Genomic DNA, 25513 nt, shown 5'->3' on the forward strand with positions numbered 1-25513 from the left:
ATCAAAGTTATTGAGATACAACACTCAATTCCACAATGGTAAACCTCATGGCGCTGTTAGAGGAAAAGTCAGAGGATCACCTTCTTCCTCTGGTAACCCAGAGTGTCTGTATAAAATTTCACAGCAATCCATGTAAAAGTTGTTGAGGTGTTTCAGCCTGGAGTGTGGACGAGCGGCCACACTGCCGGCGTAGCTTTAAAAACATCCTCTCCACGTTTCTGCTTAAAATCTGACATGTAGTTTGAGTTTTGCTTGTGCTTTTTGTTCGGACTGATTTTTCTGTATCAGTTCTTTCACGCTGACACACACCTGTACATCTGTGTCAACTTGTTTGTCTCAGAGGTGGTGTGTGCCGTTGCTGCTGTTTATTCACTTGCTGTGTAGTTTTCATTGAGTTTAGCCAACGTGAATCTGTTTTTACGATCTTGCTCTGCTGTGGTAAAGCAATTGCTCCACAAGGGATAGTTTGTTTCATCTAATTTAATACACTGTGGCCCAAATTAGCCTCAGGCCTTTTTCTGTGATCATTCATCATATTTATGACAGTTTCAGTGGTTCCCTTAGCTTGGAGCAGATTTTACAGCGTGAGATCAGTTTGATTGAATAAAATCAACTGTGTTCGTCCTCCAGTGCAGTTATTGATACGTTTGCTTTCCCTCTTGTCAAGGCCCCGCTATGAGACCACAGCAAGTAAAGGGAAGCACGTGTGAGGGATTAACTAAAAGAAAGGAGGTTTATTTAACAGACTTAGTTAAAGAGGAAAAAATGTTTGGACACGTCTCCCTGACCTGTGTGGCTGATTGGATCTTGATGTGCATGTCCTAAATGCACCTTGGGCTGTTAAACCTGCATTCACAGCTTCCTGCTTCCAGTCGCATCACTAAAGGCGCAATCACAGGCCCATTCTCTTCCCACAGACTTGCAGCATTGGATGTGTGCAGGTCTAAAGTAGGTTGGTCTTCACTGGAAGTTGCTGGAGGACTTTCTCATTCCTTTATAAAGACTTGTGAAGCAATAAACCACGATGACTCACCAGCAGTTACTCTGTGTGGGCTTGTTTGTCCGTATAGTATTAGAGCGAACTGACAGTGTGTTTTAATGCGATGCATTTCTGTTCTGCTTGTAACGTAGGACTGAGCAACCACCCATGCCTCTTCACTGACCACTGGGTGAATGCCTGGAGGGTCGGCGTGTCATGATGTCCTGCCCCGCTTCGCCCGCTGCCACTGAGCACGCCGGACCAAAGTGTATGGAGGCTCGGCGTTCAGGGTGGACTTTGAGCCTCGCTCATGATATCTCTGGAGCGATATATCTACGGCCTTTTCCTCCTCTTCGTCGGTGACGGTGGGCACGTGAGAAAGTTTAGCAGCTGTTTGACCGGGGCTCCTCGCGACGTCACGCAGCATCTCCGCGCTGATTGGCCCGCTCTTGTGCAACTGTGCAGTTGTATAAACTCTGCAGTTTGAAGGAGTTGGCAGAGTCTCCTGCGGGGATCGCATCAGTCTCAGTGGGGGGAAGCTCTGCCGAGCGAGGGGAAGGACAAGGCGTCACCAGTTTTTGCAGACTTGTCTTGCAAAGTGATTTAGAGATGCAGAGCTGCGCCAGGTCCTGGGGGATCTTCTTGGCCAAGTCGGTGAAGCCCAGCGCACCGTGCAGGCATCTGAGTGACAAGAGCCGCGTGGTTTGGAAACTTCAGTGCAGGACCCGAAACAGCGGGGCATCCCCGAGTCCGGCAGCCCGGGGTCTGAGGACGTCTGCAGCCGTCTCCTCTAGACAGATAGAGCGAATATTACCCAGACACGATGATTTTGCAGAGAGGCACATCGGTCCAGGTGAGAGGGAGAAAAGAGAAATGCTGGATGCTCTGGGACTCGAGGTAAGATTTAGCCTACTGCTTACCCCCACCCCCCCATCAACTCTCCTCTTTATTAAACCTTCATTTCATCGTGGAAACAATCACTCTGAGCAGCATCTTGACATTTTGCTATTCGTAGCTATGCTTTGCGCGCTTTTATTAATTCAATAAATGATTCTTTTTTTTCTCGCAGTCGATCGACCAGTTGATCGAAAACACAGTTCCAGAGTCCATCCGCATGCAGCGGAGTATGAAAATGGATGATCCAGTCTGTAAGTTTGCCCTCATGGAAACATATTTGTTATTGATGCAACAACCTCATTATGTGACATTCGCATCCCAGTGCTGAAAGGGTGCACGATCAAACATGATGCAATAGCGCCAAAACCCGATTTAAAACGGTGCATGTCATCAAAATGCATGTGGGAAAACAATGTTTATCCCAGTATCTCCTGCTATTTTTGCACGGTGAGGTTTCCCCACATGAAACGGGCGCTAAATGAAGCCAAGTGAGTGGCTGAAATGTAGGTTGCACCTCTATTGTGTGCCGTGGAGCGCTCTCCCCTGTTAAGTCTTCCTTTGAACATATTTGGAGTTGTTTTTGCGAAACTCGGCGAGCGGCACCAATCTCCTGTTGGGAAGCCGATGCTCATAGGATGGCAACTGGAGTGTAAAGTTTAGCCTTGAGCTCCGGTCCCAAGTCCAGTTCAATCTGGTTACAGCGTTCACATTACATCACAGCCGAGGGGGTTCCTAATAAGGTGACTTGGGTATGATTTGCCTGAGCGTTTTTTCCCCTTCTTCTTTTGTTCCGTGCGCACATTTCAGCGCCAGATCCACCGTTAAAACGAGTTTGTTATTTAAAGCACAGATAGAGGAAAGAGTCGTGTTTATCAGAAGGGATTTCCAGCACACAATGCAAGAGATCAGGCAGTGAATTAAGTGAATGAGCCACAGTAGCAGATATAACCCCTCTGTTAAGCCCTGGTTAAATCTGAATAAATGATGACTGGCCGCAGATATAGGATGTGTTTGCTAATGCACACAGGCTTCTGCTTGGAGTGAGGCTTGTGTTCGTATGTTGAACTGGGGCGATTATTATGCTGTCACTATTCTGAGTGTGCAGATGTGCAAAATGAAGAGGATCCAGCAGGGTTGAATTCAGCATCTCAGCAATGAGAAGAGCATCTTTTTCTGGTCTCAAGGCATGATGAATCAGATATATGTGATGATGAATGTGGAGAACAAAGTCTTCACTAAGTGTATTCCTTTTTTTTAATCACGGCGGCTGAAGATAGGGAATGTTTGGCCATTTTAGCTAGAAAAAAAGAACTTAAATGATTAGCCAATTATCAAAATACATTTGCTATTGATCGACTCATAGACGTTTCGGCTCTAAATAAAATCTTGTCCCAATATGATACCACTGCAAGTCGATAAACTGTAATATTGATTACCAGCCCTAGCGTAGACTCTCTTACATAATGTGACTAACTTCAGGTGTGCTGAGACGCCTTGTGTTTGTGTGTGCATGATAAATAAATGCTGACACAACTCTATTGCATGACTCTGCAACCATAAACTAGAGTCGCTGATTTGACCGTCATTCGTCTGAGGCAATCGGCTTTAACAGCAGAGATCCACCGGAGAATCCAACATGTGGAAAAGATTGCCATTAAAGCACAAAGCCTCAGGTGCTGGGGCTCCTCCGTGCTACCTAGTCACTCTGACTCCACCCGTGTGTCGACCCCTCCTCTGACTCTGTCAGGTTTCATAATGCAACAAGCCATGCTGAAGGAACAAACTGGAGGCCGTGCTGGTTTTCTGCTTGTTCAGCTTTGGAGGGCTTCAGTTTGCAAAGCCAGCAAGGGATTCTCTCTTCAACAATAGACCTCCTGGATGGTTCTGAATCAGGCTTTTTTTGCTGCCCTGTAGAAGTCCGGGACCATGGGAAAGCAGTCCTCCCTGCTGAAACAGACTCATACACACACAAAAATGCACGCTCACGACTCACCCTGAACCTGTTGATAATCCTTAATCACTATTTTTGTCATTTTCTGTCCTGAATTGTCCGATTCAACACCTTGAAACAGTTTTAAAAGTTGAATATTTAGCCTTTGGAAGAAGCTGTAAATATCCACTTGTACACTAGCTACAATCCCTCTCACCACCGAAGACTTAAAGGTGTCTTTCTTTTCTAAAAACAGGAGTAGTCAGGGCTCTCGGCTGGGACGGGCAGTATTGTCCATTCCTTGGAGTTGCTAGGCAGCTAGGAGGGCCAGAGGAATCTCAGAGGCTGGTTGTGCATTGGCAGAGCTTCCTTACAGCACCGGGGAATGAGGCTAAATAACTGCCCATCGAGAAAGAAACCATGCGTGTCCTTCCTCTCTTGATGTTTGCTTGTGAGATGGACAGAAATATCTTGTTTTTGCATTGACGTCTCATCCTTATTTCAGTTGTAAGGTGCGTTTTTTTCCCTTGTGATATTTTGTTAAAGCATATGCTCAGTTTTACTTTGAAAAAAAAAGTCTAGTGATTTGTGGGTAGGGGTGTGTGGCAGCCCTAACTGATCACATGCCACACAGATCTTCTTATCTTATTAGTTATACAACCAGTTCCTCACATGAGAGACAGCATGGTCTTCATCAGATCTCTCTCAAATATCTTCTCTGACAAGTTGTTATTGGTTTTTCTTTTTTTTTTGGTCTTTTTTTGGACAGGAATCCAAACTGAATTCATTCATTCTTTCAACCTTTATTTAAAATCTGGAAATTTCCTCATTTCCAATGATGTCGAGCGTACGGTTCAAACAGAATAAATACACACAAACATAATTCATGAGAAAACAAAAAATGGAACACAGTTAAAAACAGTCACATTGCGTCAAGTTTAAAGAAAAGGTGGTTGTACTTGAAAAGCTGTAGTTGTTTTATGTATAAATCTTAATTATAACCAGAGGTTACACTAATTTGACATATTCTCTCTGATTCAGGAGGAGCCAATATTTATCTCTGATCTGATCTGGCTTTCTTTTTCTTAATCTTAAAATCTGCATACCTCGTTGCTATCGTGATCATTTTTCTGTGCGGTAGATAGAGATGAAAGACTCCTGTGAGGTTAAACTTTGCAGCCCATTGTGACTTACTTACTGTACTGAATTTTCCAATTACACTGACAAAACCGTATTTATTTGGGGGTTTGGTCTCATCTGGCCTGTGTCTGATACTGAAACTTCAAGACAATCAAATCATAACCACAAATGAAATATTTTACAGGTGAGAATGAGATTCTGGAGTCTCTACAGAAGATTGCGTCAAAGAACAAAGTATGGAGGTCCTACATCGGCATGGGCTACTACAGCTGCTCAGTACCACCACCCATCCAGCGTAATCTCCTGGAGAATTCAGGCTGGTGAGTGCCCTCAGATGATCCTCCCTCAAAAAGAAAAAAAAAAAAGTGTTTAAGCTTGTTTCCTGTCTGACCATCACAGATAACTAATGATGTTTCTAATGTCATGATTCTGCACAGTAACGTGACCTTAATAGGAACCCTTGTGACTCGATGTTAGTAAGACTTCACTCATGTGAGAGCTGAGGAGGCTTTTTGCTGAACAAGATTTTCTTTCACCCAGATCCAATTCAGCCATCCTTGCCCACGTTTTTTTTCCAAAATCCTAAGGTCGGGGGAGTCATACAATGCATTCCACAGTCCCGTCTCGCTTCCTTGAATACCACCAACTTTGTGCTCTTGTTGTTGTTTCCAAACTCGCTCTGTTAATTCATTATATCTGCCATGTCTTCAGGGTAACTCAGTACACACCCTACCAGCCCGAGGTCTCTCAAGGTCGCCTGGAGTCACTACTCAACTATCAGACCATGATCTGTGACATCACCGGCATGCCTGTGGCTAACGCCTCCCTGCTCGACGAGGGAACAGCTGCTGCTGAGGCCATGCAGCTCTGCCACAGGTATTCACAAGCAGATGTGCTGTTCATAAACACAAGCAGCGGTGTGGAGGATCATGGCTGCTAACATTGTGTTGTGAAATGGAGTCTGAGCATATGAAGTGAAGTTAATTACTGTTACACACTGGGAACATCTTAGCCACAAGAAGAATGTAAGCAAACGTATATGCATTTTCGAACATATGTGTAGTTTGTTGGATCAAAAATTTCACAAATTACTTGGAAGGGATATCAGAATGGACTTTAATGGCCAAAGATGTGTGCACATATAAGGAGTTTGACTCCGGTTTAAACAATGCACTTGCACAGCTCAACAGGGATAAAAAAGAAAAAAACAAATAAGCCCAAAAGACTGAACAATAAGTGAAGTAGTGCAAAAATATAAAATAAATAATGTTTAAACAATGTACAATGACATTTACAGTGTTTATGTAGAAATTGGAGCAGAGGTTTTAAGTGAAGTTGTAATTTGTACAGTATGACAGGCCTGAGTTCCAACGTTTGGCCACAATGGTCACGATGACCAGTTGTTTGTGTTTACTCCTCACAGACAGAACAAAAGAAGAACCTTCTACATTGACCCTCGCTGCCATCCCCAGACCATTGCTGTGGTGCAGACCAGAGCCAAGTATGTATTGCACACAGTTAACATACAAGATACCCTGTGGAAGCAAAGTTATGCATATCAAGAAACCATTTTCATGGTATGAAAACAGAAAACCACCACACACACCATTTCTTTTTGAGGTGGTCAGTGTGTGTACTACCCACATTTCTTATTCAGAAATCAACAATGACTTTTTTTTTCAGTGGAGTACCCTCTAAGGTTTCACTGTTATGTTGCAGCTACATCGGAGTGAAAACCGTGCTGAAGCTGCCTCATGAGATGGACTTTAGCGGGAAGGATGTGAGCGGTGTGCTCTTCCAGTATCCAGACACTGATGGCAAGGTGGAGGACTTCACAGGTCTTGTGGACCGGGCACACAAGGGAGGGGTAAGAGAGCTTTAACCACTAAAAAAACAAAAACAAATGAAAGCATCAAACATGCTTTTTGGTTATTGTGTAAGTTGATGGCAAGCAGAAGTAACCATTTGACTAATTTTAACCTTGAATGCCCAGAAAGGACATATTGTGATTATAATAGACTTATTTGTGATTTCTGTCTGTCAAAAGAAAGGTGTCTGTATCTAGACTTAATTCTTGAGGTGTCTCGACGAAGCGATTGCATGCCCCCTTTTCACAGCAGCACCACTTAAAGTTTTATGCTGATGACACTGTAGTATATTTACATATAAGAATTCTTTGTGTATAGGCCATTATCAAGATTTGCTTGGGGTTGGACCAATTTGTACAGGAAGTGCTCAATGCTGATGTATAGGTGACATGGCTGCAGACCAGCTGCTACAGATTAGCTGGACTAGTTGTCCCTGACATGTCCACTGACTCGACTATACACTGGTTCTATCCCTGCCCAGGCGTTGGCTTGCTGTGCCACAGATCTGTTGGCCCTCTGTGTACTGCGTCCCCCTGGGGAGTTTGGCGTTGATATTGCACTGGGCAGCTCCCAGAGGTTTGGAGTTCCTCTCTGCTACGGCGGTCCTCACGCTGCCTTCTTTGCTGTTAAAGACAACCTGGTCCGGATGATGCCTGGCAGAATGGTTGGAGTCACCAGGTGAGACAGCACCCAACACTCTGAATGATTCCTGAGAGGGAAATTCAGTATATGCTTTGGAAAATGACAGGGCTTCATAATAAAACCAGTGGAGGGAACTCAAAAGCTTCCTTTGGGAACTGTTTAACAGATATATTTACATTTCAGAGACGCAGCTGGTAAGGAGGTGTATCGGCTTGCTTTGCAGACCAGAGAGCAGCACATTCGCAGAGACAAAGCAACCAGCAACATCTGCACAGCGCAGGTATGACCAGACTCACATTTAGTTTTTATCATATAAACAAAGTGAAGTAACAAGGGAAATAATTCGCCAATGAAAGAATTTCGCTTTCATTTTAGTAATAAATGTCTTTTTTGTCTTTTGTTTTTTACTAACTAATACGTTTTTCAACCCTGGTGTTCACCCTCTGACTCCCAGGCCCTGCTAGCCAACATGGCTGCAATGTACGCACTGTATCATGGTCCTCAGGGACTCAAACACATCGCTGAGAGGACACACAACGCTGCTCTGATCCTCGCTGAAGGTAAGTTTGTTTGTTTTTGACTTGAAATCAAGCTTTTATTGATGCCGCACCAGGATCGTTTTCTGGGCGCTGTCATATCCACCAATTTGTGAATTTCCTTAGCAGCACAAATTTTGTCAACATCAAAACAATCCAATATTACCTGTGAGGGGACAGAAGAAAGAAATTGATCGATCAATAAATAATTTCATTCATTTGTAATGAGATGCGTCATTTTTATTATGTCAAGTTTTGTCAGCATGCTTTCATGACTGCACCTGACACATTGCTCCCCTTTATGCCTGGTATTAAAATGTGTTTTGTATTTGGAAATCTTATCTGGATAGGAAAAAACATGTTAATGCAAAGTGTAAATGCGTAATCGGATCAGATCTGCCCGACCGCACCTGGAGGTAGTCTGGCTCATATTGTGTTTGGATCTTAAGTAGGTGTAAATTTAATCTGTACAACATGCTGACATCCATACGGCTACACAACATACAGATATTTGTTGTTTTGCTAACATAAAATATATGTAGGCTTTTGTTCAAATTTAGAACAAGCAAGAAGGCTGAAAGAGACAAGCCTCTAATCACTAATTATACGTCTATTCTGTGCCATGAAAGCTCCAAAAGATGCGTCATTCAACAGAACTGCGTGAAAAGTGAAAACAGTATGAGTGGGAAACAGATGATAAACAGCAAGATATGAATATGGCATCATGCATATTGCGGAAGATGCGAAAAACTATGTGAAAAACACATCCTTCCGCTTTTCTTATCTGGTTCCACCCTGTATGAACAGATGACCACACATTTATTCAGTTTTTTTACATCCATCTAAAGAATGTGCTGTATGTAACTGCGTGTCGCTTCGCTTCAGGTCTGAAGAGAGCAGGACACCGGCTGCACAGCGAGATGTTCTTCGACACTCTAAAGATCAACTGTAGCGTGGCAGCAAAAGACATCTTTGAGAGAGCTGCTCAGCGGCAGATAAATCTGAGAGTCTACACTGAGGGAGTGGTAAGAGTCAACATTGTATTGTACTGGTTTAGCAACTTTAATTAAATAAAAGCATCGCAGCTTCTGGAGCTATCCATCATGAGAAGCCGTTGTTGCTCAGCAGGTAAAACCAACCATCTTTGACATTCATCCAGAATGCCTTTGGTTTCTGTGGTTTCAATTTCTCACTCAAATGGGAGGAGATGCTTTCGTGTCACGAAGCTGTTGAGTGCTGCAGTGAACGCCTATAATTTATACAGAGAATAAAGTGTTTGTCAATACTTTCATGTTTAAATTATTTTTAGCATTCTTAACATTAAGTACATTAACATTAAGTAATCTGAAATGATCTATAACGCCAGATAAACAGACTTGAACATGAGAGTCCTGCTGTTGTTAAAAGCATATTTTGAATTGTTTTCATCCTTCTCTCTGTCAACAGTTGGGTGTCTCTCTGGATGAGACGGTGTCTGAGCGGGACTTGGACGACCTGCTCTGGGTCTTTGGCTGTGAATCCTCAGCCGTACGTCCCCGTCGTTTATATTTTATCTGTTAAACGTAGTCAGCATCTCCAGTGTCTTTGCCTCAGGCTTGCATAGTGATTGTTATTTATAGAAGTGGCTTTAAAGTAAAATGCCACCTGCTCTCGTCCAAAATGCAAAATTTTCAGGAGCTGATCGCTGAGAAGATGGGTGAGCGGGTGAAGGGCATCATGGGAAGTCCTTTCAAGCGGACGAGCAAGTACCTCACGCACCAGGTCTTTAACAGGTTGGTGTTACGTGCAGCACTTTACCAATGATAACACACTGCACAGATGTACCACTTCTATGCCTTTATGACATGTTGGGCTACAATTATCAGAATATATATTGATTGTTGACTGCTTGTATCAACTGCTGACTTTAAATCATCACATTACATAACGGATAAAAATGTGTTTAGACTTTTCCTTCCTAATCATCTGATCTTAAATCCTGCTGCACCTGCTGCTGGTGTTAAATCTGTTTTCTTGCTTACGTAGCTAACAGCCTGATTTGCTTCAGAGCATTTTAAGTACTCAGTTTATGATTGTGGTTGCACACTGGAATCATTACATGATGTAACAGCCCAAAATGTTTCAAACAACTGCCATGTAATTAACCCCTGCTGCCCGTAATAAACATGCAGCTGCTGTTAGCCTTAATGCCCACCAGCAATCCTCCAAGATCTGGCTTCATTTATTCATTTATTACTTAAAATAGAGTATGTGCTGGGAGAGCAAGAATCTAGTGTGTTTTTAAGCATTGTGACAATTATTTCTGCAATAGAAACAGAGCTGCAACGTTAAATATCAATGAATCTGCCAATTATTTTCACAATTGATTTAAAATTCTGAAAAATTGTGACGTCTTCAGGCTGTTTTGTCCAGCCAACGGCACAAACCCCAAAGACTCTTCATTTAACCATCGTAAATGACAAAGTAAAACAGCAAAAAATGACTGAAGTGATTCATTAATTATCAAAACAGTGGTCATAACATACCCATTGTGACATACTTGAAAAAATTCACAGTCAAACTTTAAATAATGTGCTCAGGAAGCAGATAGCTGTTGTTAATTTTGCATGAATGTAGCGACAGCAAATATTGGAACAGAGAATAATATGTCCTCAGGTGAGCCTACATGTGCCTCTCTGGTTACTCTTTACTCTCTCCAGTTATCACTCTGAGACCAACATCGTGCGATACATGAAGCGTCTGGAGAACAAGGACATCTCCCTGGTGCACAGCATGATACCACTGGTCAGTGCTATCTGAAGGCGAACAAGATAATTCGGAAGTGAAATTCATCTCATGCCACACGGATGCGAGAGTTATGTGGTGTTTAAGTGCTGCTTTCTTTTTCAGGGCTCCTGCACCATGAAGCTAAACAGTTCTTCAGAGCTCATGGTGAGTAATTCAGCAGATCTGACGAATGCCTGCATCTTTACAACGATGCGTGAAGGAGTTCGTGAGGAAATTCTCATCACATGGTCCAGGTGTAATAGAGATGTTCCATGGTCATGATGAAGTGGTTTTAGGAAGTTGCGTCTCTTGTCGCTTCCCCTTCTTCAGCCAATCACCTGGAGGGAGTTTGCCAACATCCACCCATTCGTGCCTCTGGATCAGGCGGATGGCTACCAGAAGCTCTTCAGACAGCTGGAGAGGGACCTCTGTGAGGTGACTGGCTACGACAGCATCTCCTTCCAGCCAAACAGGTAAGACCCACCTTCCATGCGGCACAAATTTGCATACCTTCGTGTCCCGACCTGCACCTGAATGCCGTTGTGCATCACGAAGCGGTGTTCGCAACACCAATTCATCAAGGATTAATTTTTCCCTGAAACGTTTTTGCTCATTCTTAGTAAAGTGAAGCTTGATTTTAATTTTTGCTTTACTTCTTAATTAGCCTTGAAGCTGCCATAAGTCATTATTTAACAAATTTAAGACGTTTCCTAACAAAAACATCGGGTCAAAAAGGTACATTTTCTCCTTCTGTAAATCATTTTACCCCTGAAATCATATGAGAAGAATTTCATTAAAATCTAATCTTTTTTAAATGGGTCAAGCTTGTAGATCATCAACAATTCTGGCCCCTGTAACCTGCAGCATGTTTGATTATGACACTGCATGATTTACAGATTTGTCACCATTTACTCAGCTTAAATAAAATCATGATTTTACAGTCTGTTATGCGTGTGTGCTTTGCAGTTAACAGAACTCTCACTGAGGGTAGAAAAGTGCAAACGACGCCTTATTTGAGTGAGCACACACACCCACCTCTGCTGTCTATCGCCACTTATCAGCTGCAGAGGGTTTATGGATAGCGCACCATGCTTCATTGGCCTGCAGAGTTATCATGCTGCTGGCTTTTCATCCCATCTCCCCTTTTGGTAATGTGTGCAGCCTGCTCTTTGAACTGTGCTGAGGTAAGGATGTGTGTAGGTGTGTAGTACATGACCACGGCTGTGTTTGCCTTGTCTTGCAGCGGCGCTCAGGGAGAATACGCTGGCCTGGCTGCCATAAAAGCATACCTGAACTCAAAGGGAGAGAGCGCGCGAAGTGTAAGTGTGCTGCTGCTGCTGAGGGAACAAAAAAGCTCAACTGGACTGCAGTCATACCAGAAATCAGCGTGAATTACTGTTATGTCAGGATAATGGGATTTAATAACACCAAGCCAGTCAGTCTCCAGATTATCTGCACTACCAGCAAACACAAAGGAATGTGACAGTCAGAGCCCGTGTCCCACAGCTAATTAGAGAAATAAATGCACCTAAATAGTTTAAACACTAACTGAAGTTTCGGCGTAATGTGTGAGACTATTACTTTGCCGGGCACAGTGACTTCCTGTAGTCTCTGCTGTCTGCTGTTGTTAATTTCTGAGCGTTGAAAGAGCTGGTAGGTGGTTTTCGTAACTTTTAAGACAGAGCCGGAGTGGCCTGTCTTCGTGCCAAACTAAGCTAAGTGTCTCCTGGCAATAAAAGTGGATTTACCAAATCGTCATTTTAACTTGCTCATCATTTTTATTGCCAGGAAAAGAGAAGGCCAAAGCATGTAAACCTGAAATGATCCTGAAAAGAAATGAAAATATATGAAGCCTTAGCTGGTGCACAAACCCAATTCAAAATAAAACCTTAAAATGCTTCTAGAGGCAATAAAACAGCTGTTTCGTGGCTGTTCTAAGACGCATGTTTTCTCATGACGCTGCAGGTACAGGGCTGATGTCTAATAATGATTCAGTAGTTTCATTGATTATGCTGACTGAATGCCTACTGACAGGTTAATAGGGAGCAGAAGTGCATGAGCCCTATCAGCCTGAGTTCTGAACGGTGGGGTTTATTGTACCCAGGTGACTACAGTTCACTTTGACGACACACATTAAGGTGTTTCAGGCATTCTGTTCGGAAATTCCTTCGGTATCCTGATGTGCTGATTAGCAGTAGCTCGAGGGCAGGGCGAGATAAAGCATCCCCTCAGATTAAAGACTGGCTGACCAAAGTATTTTTTCCTGCACTTCAAATTGGCCTTTGTTTTTTAATGGCTCCCTCATTAGTACATCTTAGATAGTGGCCTGGTCCCTTGAAACAGTCAAGGTCCAAACTAACAACCATTTGTGCAAACAAAGGGGCCGAAAACAATCCCGCTGCAGGCTAGCTGCTTTCAAGATTCCATATTTGGAGGTTTTAAGACTGCTGTGACGGGCTCGGCTGTGTTTTCCCAGTCATTCATTCGTCAATGTTACCCAACCCACAGGTCTAAGTGCGCCCGTTTCTTTATGTGACTGAGTTGCAAAATGTCAGAAGTGTCACCCTAATAAGGGATAAAATCAATTAGTGTCCAGTTACACATTAGTGCCACTGGTGGGTGTTGGCTGGATTAAAATTCAACCTAGAAGAGTTACAGCATTTCCCCACACAGACTAAAAAAAAGCCTTACTTAAACTTAAGGCCCTGCTCTTTTTGTATATATATGTTTATTCTGCAATATAAAAACAGTATGCCTAATATTGATTGACAGGAGAGAGGCCAGGCCACCCCTTGCATGCTGTTTCTGATACTGGACTTAATGTATTTAGGCTGTGAAATGTCTGTTCTGACTTTCTTTAGCTCTCCTTTCTGTACAAAGCAGCATTGTTAGATTTTGCTCACTCACTTAAGGAGATGAAATGTGTTCAGCTCTTGTGGTTCAAAGCCTGTTGGTCTGCACTCAGCCCCCTCAAATCCTTTATTATATCAACATCCTGTCTTAATATGAGCATGTTGTGCTGTTAGTGGATAATGAGAGGATATCTTGCAGTCACAGTCTGAATGGAGACTGGAATACAGCCAGAAGGACATTAGTCAGAAAGTTGTTCTTACGCACACTAAATTAAAGGATCATTTGCATCCAGGCTACAAATACGTCACAACTTCTTTACACTCACTATCATCTTTTTAGCTCATGTCTGACTCGGGTGTTTTTCCGGGCACTTCAGGTCTGTCTGATCCCCAAGTCAGCTCATGGCACCAACCCAGCCAGCGCTCAGATGGCTGGCATGAAGGTGCAGGTGGTGGAGGTGGACAAGGACGGCAACATCGACCTGGCACACCTCAAGAGCCTGGTGAGAGCGGGACTGTTTGACTCATACCAGTGGCTGAATGTCAGGATACATTTTGAGCATTATTTAAAAAAATGAAAATAAGACATTATATGTATTTACCACCACTGGGAAGTCCCAGGTCTCACTCTAATGTAATTATAGTAATGTGATGTTTCTGTCTCCTAAATCCTGCCTTTCTCTTCCAGGTGGATAAACACAAGGCGAGTCTGGCAGCCATGATGATCACCTACCCCTCCACCTTTGGTGTGTTCGAGGAGCACATCAGGGACGTGTGTGATCTTATTCACGAGAACGGTGGCCAGGTGTACCTGGATGGCGCCAACATGAACGCCCAGGTGAGAGAAGAGGCGTCGTTCATGGAAAGTAAAATACTGCTTGTGAAAACTGAAGGCTAATGCGATAAAGGTTTACAGGTGTGTGTTATCATGCTGGAAAGAGATAACCCAGAGCCTCTGTAATATGCACATGATGGGTTTTACACCAGCACCACCTCCACCAATCCCTGACAGGCTTACAGACCCTGCCCCCTCTGACTTTTAGATACAACCCTCCCCTTCTTTTGCTGCTGGTGGAAATGACTCTTAAATAATGGGGCAGATCAAAATAAGGGGAAATTTGAGATTACTCTAGATATTCAAATGAATTTTGGTTATTAAAAATGAACAGATTTTTGCATGTGGTTTGTGTCATTGGGCCAAAAACAAAAAAAAAGTTTAATTAATAAAGCTACTAAAATAATAAGGTAATCTTGACTGGCCTTCAGAGACTTTAACAAATTTAGACTTAATTAATCATTACCTGTCGTAGCCTACTTTTCCTGCCCGTAACGTCAAGGTCAGGCATTCCTAACTCCAAATTAGTCTGTATGTTGTGATGATGCCAAATTTAGCCAAATTTTGTTAAGAGCAGTGCTTTGTACTTATGCTAGTTCCCAAACTGGTCACCATGACGGCTGAATTTGCAGACAGACTGTTGATTTTCCTGTTTTTTAGGTCGGTCTGTGTCGTCCTGGTGATTACGGCTCTGATGTGTCTCATCTCAACCTGCACAAGACCTTCTGCATTCCTCATGGTGGAGGAGGACCTGGCATGGGCCCGATTGGAGTGTGAGTCAGCATAAAGTCGATTAATTAAATATGAAATGGTTTAGCTTGTTTCATGTGCGCTTGAAGTCGGTTTAGAGTGTACACACACCTGCATGTTTATTCTGTAAAAACAGGAACACAATTAATCAGAAACACATTTCGACCTTGAGACTGTTCTCATGACATTTACCTGCTCTTCAACAGGAAGGCCCACCTGGCCCCCTTCCTGCCGAGCCACCCGGTGGTCCCCATGCAGTCGGTCGACAGCGGCAGCTCGCTGGGCACCATCAGCGCCGCCCCCTGGGGCTCCAGCGCCATCCTGCCGATCTCCTGGGCTTACATTAAGGTCAGCACAGATCATCTGCGATGTTCGTGTTGTGGTATCGTGACAACAGATGTTGACCAAAAATAGCAGAGCATGAAGGACGCAAGACAAATGGTAGTGTTTAGTTAAAGTCTGAGGAAACAGAGTGCTGAGAGGATCGTTTGTTTGATGTTTTCAGAGAACATGATGTTGTTGTTCATGTCACCTGGCTGTAGTGGGAATTTCTTGTCTGAGTAATAAACTGCCTGAGAAGGAATGTCAGGACTTCACTGCATGTAGCTGGAAGGTCTTAAAGTCCTTCAGTTTTGTAACTTTTTAGTTTTTTTTTGGAACTGGCTAACTGAGAAACTTAATGTAACAACTTTGAAGAAACGTTTTGTTCAAGAACTGACCAAACTGTCCTTGTGTCTTCATGTAAACAAGGATTTTAGTGTTTCCTTGTCAAACATTACACGAACATTTTAACAACTACATGACTGAATGACGGTAAAAACAAAACAGATGAAATTATGTGTTTTCCACCTGACTCTATATAAATAATAATAACTTGTGTAATTTTGATTACTTCTGACATCACTCTTGTGTTCTGTGTTTAGATGATGGGATCCAAAGGACTGGTTCACGCTACAGAGGTGGCCATCCTCAATGCCAACTACATGGCCAAGAGGCTGGAAGACCACTATAAGATCCTCTACAGAGGCAGGAAAGGTACAGCTGTGAAAGCATTAATCTCTCAGTCTATGCTGATGTACTCCTAACACTTTCCAGGGATGTCTGCAATCAATGTTCAACAAATGCTTCTAAGCAAAATAGTAGATTATGTCAAAGTTTAAAATGTTGTGTTGGTGCGAACAGGTTTTGTAGCCCACGAGTTCATTCTGGATGTGAGGCCGTTCAAGAAGTCGGCTAACATTGAGGCTGTTGACGTGGCTAAGAGGCTGCAAGATTACGGTAGGCTGAATCAAATACATTCCTCCTTAATTGTAATACAATGCTGCATATGCTGCGGTATTTGCTGGTATCTTGTGCTAAACATTGCATATACTGTTTTTTTTGTCTTGAGCTCTTAAAACCAAAAAAAGTAAATTCTGATTTCTTGGTTTTTGCTGCGCTGGTGTCCAGGTTTCCATGCACCCACCATGTCTTGGCCGGTGACTGGTACCCTCATGATCGAGCCCACAGAGTCAGAGGATAAGGCTGAGGTCGACCGGTTCTGCGACGCCCTGCTTGGTATCCGCCAGGAGATCGCAGACATCGAGGAGGGGAGGATGGACTCCCGGATCAACCCGCTCAAGGTACGCTGATGGCTTCAGTTGTCTTTTGTATGAGATAAAAAGATGCACTACAGCGGCTCATGTATGAAGCCGTGATATCCAGCCTGACATCTGAGGTCCTCGCCTGTGCTTGTCTGCAGATGGCGCCTCACTCTCTGGCCTGCATCTCATCCTCCAACTGGGACAGGCCCTACTCCAGGGAGCACGCCGCTTTCCCCTTGGTAAGTGTCATCCCTCTGACTTCATCTTACACTCCCAGCTGCAACTTTTTTTGTGGAAGAAATTCACTGTCTGTGTCGCCATCTAGTGGTGAGAAGTAAGAACTGCAAAATTGGAATGCTTTTCAGCAAAAAAAAGCTTGAAGAATTCATGACATTCAATGACCAACAGTCTAATTTATTATGGTTTTATTCAGTTGACATACAACAGACTCTACAGCTGCATCAATCTCTACACTTTCTAAATCAGGGCAAACTTAAAGTTGATCCATTACATAGTTTAGCAAAATACTTACCTCTTATGAGCTGATGATAAAATACTTTTCAAAGGTCAATATGTCTGTATTATGTGACCTTCAGGTAAGCTTGATTTATGGGTTTCCTGGTTTATCTATAAGAACAAAGACTCCAGATTTCATTTGACAATGAGGGTCCTGGTTTTAATCAGCAAACCAGCTTTTCAGAACACACTGAAATATTACGTTTCAAGGAATTCACCAGCAGCATCTCTTTGAGAGACACTGTCATCTAAGAATCTTTTCAAGCGGAAATGCCAATAATTAGTTGCTTCCAGCTCCTTAAATGTGAAGATTTACTGCTTTACTCTATAAAATATAATTGTAACTTGAATATCTTTGGTTTCTGCACTGTTGATCAGACAGAACAAGGCTCTGACAAACTGAGGGACAATTTTCAAACATTTCATAGACAAAACAGTTGGAAAAATAATCAGTATGATTCATTAGTTGCAGCCCAACTTAAAACTAAGCTTTTATTTTGCAATATAGCTAAACAATTTGAGATGTCCGGATTTTTGATTTTGTCTCCACTTCAGATCAACTTTATTGTACCCTGTTTTATTGCCTTACGGTAAATAACTTTAATGTCTGCAGAGTGTAATAAGCCCCATTATAATACTCATTTCTCACATTTATCCTCTCTCTTACTTTCTAGCCCTTCATAAAGCCTGAGACCAAATTCTGGCCAAGCATCTCCAGGATTGATGACATCTACGGCGACCAGCACCTCGTGTGCACCTGCCCACCCATGGAGTCCTACGAGTCTCCATACGAGGAGAAGAGAGCCTCCTCATAGATGCTCCCTGTGGTCCAGTCCCAGTGTCCAGCCTGAGCTCTAAAAGCTCACAGACTTTACACCCGTTTGCTCAGTGAAAATGTGACATCAGGAGGCTACATGCTACATTAAATGAGGCAGAAGCATTTCTGTCGTCAGTAAAGTGTTAGGCTCGTACTTCAGATATTCTCACAGAATAATTGCCTCTATATTATAGCATGGTCGATAAATTTGGTAAAAATAAATCAATACTTTCCGGCTCTGTGAAACAAAAAACTAGAAATTCTTTGCTGCTGTTGCTATCTTCCAGCTTTGTCAGAGTTTGTTTTTATGATTTCAGACTTTCTCTGTGAACATTAGCGGCCTACAAATTGTGGCCAATTCCTTCAAACAGAGCCTGCAGCAGTGCAAAAATCATATTAAGCAGGGCCTCGAAAAGTCTGCAAGAGAGCCCCCAAGCACTTGCCGATTTCACAATGGAACTGAGCCCCAGCCAACTTATTACAAAAAGGTGAAAGTCTGTGAGGCGGACATTGGGACTGGTCTTCTTCCGATTGCACCCCTTTTAATGGGGTCATGGCGTTGTCCCCGACTCGAACTCTTCCAATGGACCAAAGGTGCAACTTTTGCTTTTCCAGGCTGCAAAATATGTGCACCCTTCGACACCGAGGCCGCTCTGTAATACACCTCTGAAATACTGTACTACAAGTTGAGTACAGTTCATTTCTAGACTCCCAACATCTATAAAGAAATGCCCTTGGTGCCTCAGTGTCTGTTGTGTAAAATAGCTGCCTTGACTTTCCCTTTTTTTTTCTTTGTTTCCAAATACCTGACAAAACATAGGAGGTACCTTATTGTAGGCTTTTTGTTAATATGCATCGGTTGTATGAAAATGTCTTAATGTGTGTTAGGACGTGTTGATAGTGGACGAGGATAGTCTTAATTTTAGGTTAATTATTTTGTAATCGAAACTGTTTTGTCTGTAGAAAAAAAGATATTGGTATTAAACATTTTTGTCTTTAAGTGTGCTCATGTGTTTTTATGAAGACAGGCTTAAATTGGTGACTGGTGGAACACTTCAATTTCATAATCTTCCCTTCACACTGACAAAATGATGTCAACAAATCAAAGAATTTCCCTCATCACAAATTTAACTGCACCTTTTGGACAAAATGTTTTCACACATTATTTATTAAAAAAATGCCCAACACCCCCCGCCCTGCCCCCACTTCTTGGTTGGGAGGATTTGGAGCTTTTCTTTGTCTAGCATGACAACAAAGTAAACTGTCGAACAAAAGCAAGACATTTATTGACAGACTTCAGCTTTGCAAATTGTGATGGCCAATATTTTCTGATATTTTACAGACCAAACAATTGAAAAAGCTGATTTATTGATAATGTAAGTGATAGTTGCAGCCCTCCTCAAAACATTCGTAAAACAGTTAAAAATTCATTTTAAATTAAAGTATTTAGCCTGTGTGACAAGTTCAGCGTAAGAAACTTAATTAGATTGCATGACTGTACTTTAACTCTAGAGTAATTTGTAGAGCACAGACCACACTCCTAAAAGATCCTACAAATATCCTCATCCTGGTATCAGTTTCATGTCATGGGGGCAGCTCCTGAGAGCTTGAGCAGGCTGGTTGGGATCTGCCTTTGGGTTTGGGACAGTTGAAAGGCAGAAAAGACAAATAATATAGAGGACAGGACAGTCAAGTCAGACATGAAAATCATAACTTTAAAACCATCAGTGCCAGGATGTATTCCTTAAAATGTGGCATTTTTAACTGGTGATATGAAAAAAAACATTCTGTATATTCAGACAAAACTTTAAAACGTAAAAAGACCAAGTTGGTCAAAACATGGAGAAGGTACAGAAGGAACCCAAAACCAGAAGGAATCTGTCAAAATTAGTTCCTCTGTGAGATGCCTTTAAAAAGTCACATTTTCAAGGAGGAAAAAGGTGCAATTGTGCGCATGAGAACTGGTATTACAGCATTTCATTCGAGAAAATAACAAAAAATACCTGGGCTTCAAGTCAAAAGTCATTAAGAAGCTACTCAACCTAATTTCCTTTTGAGACTTCATCTTTAGTCTCTATTGCATAGGAAGTACTGATTTGATTGAACAAGAGGTACATTCAATAAAAATCCTAAAAGCTGAACTCGACTGTGACAACAAAATACGCTCTGTGAGAGCCAGGCCAGCATGCCAGCCAGCAGTGAAGTTACCAGACACACATGAGTTATTTACGGCTGAAAAGTTGCCTTAAACGGCACGGCTCCCCACTGTGGACTGACCCACATGTAGTTTACAACCTTGATGACATACAGGACTCCTCCAGCTTCAAAGAACCTAACAGTGATGTTTATATTTTTTCTTAAAATACATTGGGCATTATGATAACTACTACTAACTCTACTACTACTTAAAACCGTGGACGGGACCCCTGGTGTTCTGCTGGGTAAAACCACCCAGCAGCTGACATGTGATCACATACTGAACAAGGCAACAAACAGTCTGGCACCTAAAAATCCTTATGTAACAGTCTCACTTGACTTATTCTGCCTCCCAGTCCTCGTGGTGGATCGCCTGATGACCTTCATACTCCACAGCTTTCCTCCTCTGAACGAGGCGGTCGACCAGGACGACAAACACTGCTGACAAAGTGAGGCAGAGGCCTGAGAGGTAGAAGGCGGAGCTGTAGTCATTGGTCTCGTCCACCAGCCAGCCTGCAGCAGAAACACAGAGGAACAAGAGGCGGATCACAGTGGGCCAGTGCTGATGAATAAATGAAGAGAAGTATCCATTCCCTCAGGAGCATGTACACATGCAGTGAGGAGTTTGTGCCATGTCAGTGTTAACTGTATGAACACACTATATCATATTTTAATTCTTAAATGTGTTGCATGCATCTATTCTGACGAAATCACTGACCTCAGTGTTATCAGAAGGTGTGCTGCCAGTCATTTTATACGGGAGGAGGAGTCACTTTGAGAAGTGCTAACTTATTGTTTTTAGAATGAAATAAGTGCAAAGCTTAAGTGCATAGAGATTCTGATACAGAATGTGTCACCTGTTAAACACAGTGATTATTATGACATGGTGAAAGAAACTACTCATCCTGTTCTGAGGAACTACTTAAATATCAGAGATTCAAACATCCAAATATTAAAAAAAAAAAAAAAACTGTGCAAAAAGAAAAAAAACATCTCTTTATTGACAACAAGAATCTGAGCAAATTTTTGATCACAAAGGTGCCAACATGTTGACGTTAAGCAGGTATAATGTTCACCATATTACCACCTTAGTTTAATGTGTTAGCATGCTAACATTTACTAAAAACAAAGTACAGCTGAGAGGATTGTCAACAGTTTTGCAGGTATTTGGTCATGAACCAAAGTATTCTAAAAAAAAAAAAATGTTATTACAATTCATCCTGAGGGGGACATGAACATGAAATTTGAGACATTTCACCCAAAACCACCAATGTGATGGTGCAAGAGAAGAAGTCAGCGAATCATTCATGGAAATCCATTCATCAGTCCATGAGATATTCCAGAATTAAACTTTCCATTAAAAAGAAAAATAAATATTTACTTGGGTTTAAAATGGAGCAGTTATTTATTTAAAATTCTGGGTTTTGCTGTTTATTTCCAAAAAAGCTGTGACACATATGAAGCCTTAATTAGGCAAATTTGTTTTGTTTTTTTTAAACACTAATGCAGTGAGCAGATCTCAACTTTGAATTTGAGTGTAGTTCTGCCTATTTATTTCCATTTCTTATGCTGCTATGACACCTTATTTTACTTTGGGCATCAGTAAAGTGTGATCTTCTCAAATAAAAGAGGGTTAAAAGTTCATGTACATTCCACAAACGAGAGCACTGAATAAAGCATTGTTTTGGTATCAGAGTCTTGTGAGTGAATGGCCTGTGAGTGAAAATCTTTTTGCATTTCTTTACTTTTTCTTTTTTAGTCTGTTTCTCTACCTGATGACATAAATGTAGACTGCTCACCTGCAGCAGGTGGACCGACAAAGCCACCGATGCTCCTAAACAGCATGAAGAGCCCCAGTGCGCTGTCGAACCCCTCCAGGGTTACGATGTCCAAGATGGAGGTAACGTGTATGGCCACCACGCAGCCGAACAGGAATCCGTACAGCGAGGCGAAGACCAGGATGGCCCAGTAGTTGTGGCTGATGGGGAGCAGCAGGAGCACCACCCCGAGCAGAGTGACCACCATGGTGAGCAGCTGCAGGTTCCTCATCAGCCTCATGTTGGCTATCCACCCACAGATCAGCCTCCCCGCCAGGTCTGCTAATGCCAGGACGGAGAGGATCGAGGCTGGCCAGTACTGATCCATCCCCAAACTGCTGGCAAAGGGCACTAGAAAGAGAGGTGGGATGAAAAACCCTGCCGCTGCAAAGATGGCGAACAGAATGTAGAGGAAAAGTTCAGGTTTTCTCATCAGGGAGCACTGGAAGATAACCTTCCTCTTTGGTGGGAGCGGGCCGTTGTTGCGCTCCAGACCACCTTTGGGTTCCTGCAGCGGGCTCTGGGCAGTCTCCAGAGGTCTCATGAGAGCGCCACAGACACACAGGTTGAGCTGAAGTCCTCCGATGATGAGCAAGGCACCTTGCCAGCTGTACATCTCAATCAGCCACTGGAAGAAGGGGCTGAACATGACAGCGAAGACGCATTCTCCTGAGCTGGCGATGGCGTAGGCGATGGGACGCCACCGTACAAAGTAGTGGCTCACCATGCTGTTAGCAGGGATCCACGATAAGGATATGCCCATTCCTTGAAAGAGAAGATTAAAACCTTTAACTATGTAGTCCTTTTTTCGGTAAGATCCGAGACTGTTTGCATCAGCCAAAAAATGTCATCACCTTCAACTGAGCTACAGAGATATTTTTAATGCCATCTGGGTATAAAAACACCAAGATAGATATGATTTCTGAAGAAGAGTTATTGGATAAAATCACAAAACATATGCATTAGGGCTGCAACTAACTATTATTTTCATTGTCGATTAACCTTCCAATTAAATCCTCAATTAATTGCTTAATTGTTATGTCAATAAACTGTCAAAAAATGCCCATTCCAGTTTCCAAGAGGCCAAGGCGTTGTGATCAAACTGGTGGAAATGGTAAAACATACATAGCTGCCTCTGAAACAAAGTGGATCTGTTCTCCCTCTGTATCACTGCCTTCACATTCACTGTCCTGACTATCAGCAGCAAATGACCCAAGCAACTCAATCTGGCACATGATAGTACCCCCCCCAAATAGTCAAATGTATCTTATCCTTTTTTGCCTTTGTTTCCTGAAATGGTGTTCCCTTTCCTTTCCCTTTTTTTCCCATTTGAACAACTGTTAACAGGCTTGGAAAGTTAAAATTATTCAGCAAATAACAAAGACTACAGTGCAGCAGTTTCACGTCTTTCTTTTCTGCCCCATTAATCAGCTTGTGACCATTCAGATTTATCTCCAAACCTCTTGGAGAAGTTGGGAACCACTGCAGCCGAGTGTTAACAACACCGTGAGCACAGTGTCTCATCAGGTGATGGATTTAATCCGTCATTCCTCGGACTAAAACCAACCAAGCATATCGGGTGAAAAGCGCGGACAGTATGTCCCGAGCGTGCTACCTTGCAGGACGCCCAAAGTGAGGTAGAGCCAAGGCAGACTGAGGTCCAGAGATGCCAGCAACATCCCCGAGGCAGCCAGCAGACCCCCGACTATGATGACCACTCTCTGAGAAAACTGTAAGGTCAGCACACTGGCCACTGGAGCTGGGAAGAACATTAAAGCACCACTATAAACAAATCTGAGGTTAAAAAAAAAAAATCAAGAACTTCAAGCTGAAAACCAGACATTTACCTCCCAGGTGAAACACGGCAATCGTTGTGGAGGTGACCCACGAGGTGGTGCTGGTGGGGACTCCAAAGTGGCTCTGGATGTCCAGGAAGAAGAGGCCGAAGTTCTTGAGGACGGCAGCAGTGAGGCCCATGATGAAAAATGCTGACACGACCACCACCCAGCCGTAGCCCCCATCAGGAGGCGCGGCTCTCCTGGACTGCATCTCCAGCAGCTACCCCGCAGGCTGCTCTCCTGCCTGCGCTCAATGGCTGTCATGCAGCAACAAAATAAAGCTCGAGGGTGGCCACGGCTCATGAAAATGAATATGCAAAGTGCACATACATACAGGAACAAGCCGCTGGAAGGAACTGTGTCAAACAGATTAAACAAAAAAGGGTCGTGTTGCCTGTCTTCAAAAGAGATTTCTAGCATTTTATGAGGTTGGATTTACACAGTGGCCATGCACTCAAACACACCAGTTCAGCAATAACTCCTATTTTAGAGGAGTTTTCTAACATTTTTTACTTTTATTTAAAAAAAAGCGAATATAATGCAAAACACCAGGCCGATAGCACAGAAATATAAAGTACAGCACTTAAAACCTTGGCTACTAAAAAAAATTGAGGGAACAAAAGTGAACACAAGTGGAACATTTTCTTAATTTCCCGCACAAGACTTTAAGTTCAACGGTTTTTTTTTTTTTTTTTCAAATTAAGCTAACAGTAGCGTAATGTATGATAGCACCTAGCTAACTCAACCAGTTTTAAACAAGAAAAACCAGCCTTTATTTAAAGTTCAAGCTTACTTTTTTTCGCTACCGTCCTCCTCCCGGCGTCCTCAGCATATCTGTGTTCCTGCTACAAGCTCACGTCCCCTTTAATATTGCGGTGAAATCGCATCTGCGCTCCGTCAATTTGTAGAGTGCTCGTTTCTCAGGGATTTAAGGTATTAAGGTACACGCATTGAGACAGCAGAAAACAGGCAACAGTCAAAACGGAGGTTTTCGGTCTCATTTCTTCGCGTTTATCAAACAAGCGTCACTGCAGCAGCCGTCTACACTCGTCCCAACAGCTGGCAGTTATTAAAATCAGCAGCGCACCCGACGGTCACCGGTCAAACGTCCTCCGCTTCCGTCAAGCCGCAGCTGATCCGCAGCGTACACAACATCCGGATTTCAAAATAAAGTGTCTAAACGTATATGGTTTCTATCAATTCATGTATTTGTGTTAAAACAGCAGGAGGTTAATGTCCATAAATGCCAGTGCTTTTGGCTGGCTCGATTAAGCTCTTCACAAAGGAAAATGAGGGAATAATTCTGTAAAAATTCTTATGAGAGATCAGTCTATTTATAGTTGAATTTGTTTTTGCTGCTTGAATCTGCAAAGCCAAATCTCATAATTATGACTTAGTTACAAAAGGTACTTATCGCAGAATAATTTACTTTTGACTTTGAAAGAAAGTCAGTCTTTTGTTTTGTTTGGGGTGGAAATAGACCTCCATAAAACAACGATACTTTGCAATGAATTTAGTGGAGTATGAGTAGTAACGTTACATAAATAACCT

The 25513-nt window shown here is 42.7% G+C and overlaps 2 protein-coding genes across 3 annotated transcripts; one reads left to right on the plus strand and one right to left on the minus strand.

The window, feature by feature from the left end:
* The first annotated feature begins 1495 nt into the window (after positions 1 to 1495).
* On the plus strand, positions 1496 to 19116 carry gldc (glycine dehydrogenase (decarboxylating)). The gene is made up of 25 exons (XM_041937221.1): positions 1496 to 1876; positions 2049 to 2127; positions 5131 to 5266; positions 5658 to 5822; positions 6370 to 6447; positions 6666 to 6813; positions 7296 to 7492; positions 7640 to 7736; positions 7911 to 8016; positions 8878 to 9017; positions 9439 to 9519; positions 9667 to 9764; positions 10692 to 10776; positions 10882 to 10923; positions 11089 to 11231; positions 12002 to 12077; positions 13988 to 14113; positions 14299 to 14448; positions 15106 to 15218; positions 15402 to 15543; positions 16119 to 16230; positions 16378 to 16473; positions 16645 to 16817; positions 16937 to 17017; positions 17969 to 19116. Exons 1-25 carry the CDS (start codon positions 1589 to 1591, stop codon positions 18107 to 18109), a joined length of 3093 nt encoding a protein of 1030 aa, XP_041793155.1. The 5' UTR covers positions 1496 to 1588; the 3' UTR covers positions 18110 to 19116.
* Positions 18681 to 25050, minus strand: zgc:114041 (uncharacterized protein LOC574425 homolog). 2 transcript variants are annotated; one of them, XM_041937222.1, is made up of 5 exons: positions 24756 to 25050; positions 23972 to 24219; positions 23740 to 23883; positions 22107 to 22889; positions 18681 to 20820 (listed from the first exon to the last, which is right to left on the minus strand). In XM_041937222.1, the coding sequence occupies exons 2-5, from the start codon at positions 24171 to 24173 to the stop codon at positions 20648 to 20650; spliced, it is 1302 nt and encodes a 433-aa protein (XP_041793156.1). In that variant the 5' UTR covers positions 24174 to 24219; positions 24756 to 25050; the 3' UTR covers positions 18681 to 20647. The 2 variants fall into 2 exon arrangements, with proteins under 2 accessions (XP_041793156.1, XP_041793157.1); XM_041937223.1 differs by having other exon boundaries at positions 23972 to 24318.
* Between the last annotated feature and the right edge of the window lie 463 nt (positions 25051 to 25513).

Source organism: Chelmon rostratus, chromosome 5, assembly GCF_017976325.1.
Source record: "Chelmon rostratus isolate fCheRos1 chromosome 5, fCheRos1.pri, whole genome shotgun sequence".
NCBI classification, from domain to species: domain Eukaryota; kingdom Metazoa; phylum Chordata; class Actinopteri; order Chaetodontiformes; family Chaetodontidae; genus Chelmon; species Chelmon rostratus.

Excerpts from the sequence above, each read along its gene's own strand:
- zgc:114041 (XM_041937222.1), bottom strand. The coding sequence starts at position 24,173 with ATGCAGTCCAGGAGAGCCGCGCCTCCTGATGGGGGCTACGGCTGGGTG. Across the intron at positions 23,884-23,971 it reads TGCCGTGTTTCACCTGGGAG|CTCCAGTGGCCAGTGTGCTG; the intron begins GTAAATGTCTGG and ends TGTTCTTCCCAG. Across the intron at positions 20,821-22,106 it reads TGTCGGTCCACCTGCTGCAG|GCTGGCTGGTGGACGAGACC; the intron begins GTGAGCAGTCTA and ends TTTCTGCTGCAG.
- gldc (XM_041937221.1), top strand. The coding sequence starts at position 1,589 with ATGCAGAGCTGCGCCAGGTCCTGGGGGATCTTCTTGGCCAAGTCGGTG. Across the intron at positions 10,777-10,881 it reads TGCACAGCATGATACCACTG|GGCTCCTGCACCATGAAGCT; the intron begins GTCAGTGCTATC and ends TTTCTTTTTCAG. Across the intron at positions 17,018-17,968 it reads AGCACGCCGCTTTCCCCTTG|CCCTTCATAAAGCCTGAGAC; the intron begins GTAAGTGTCATC and ends CTTACTTTCTAG.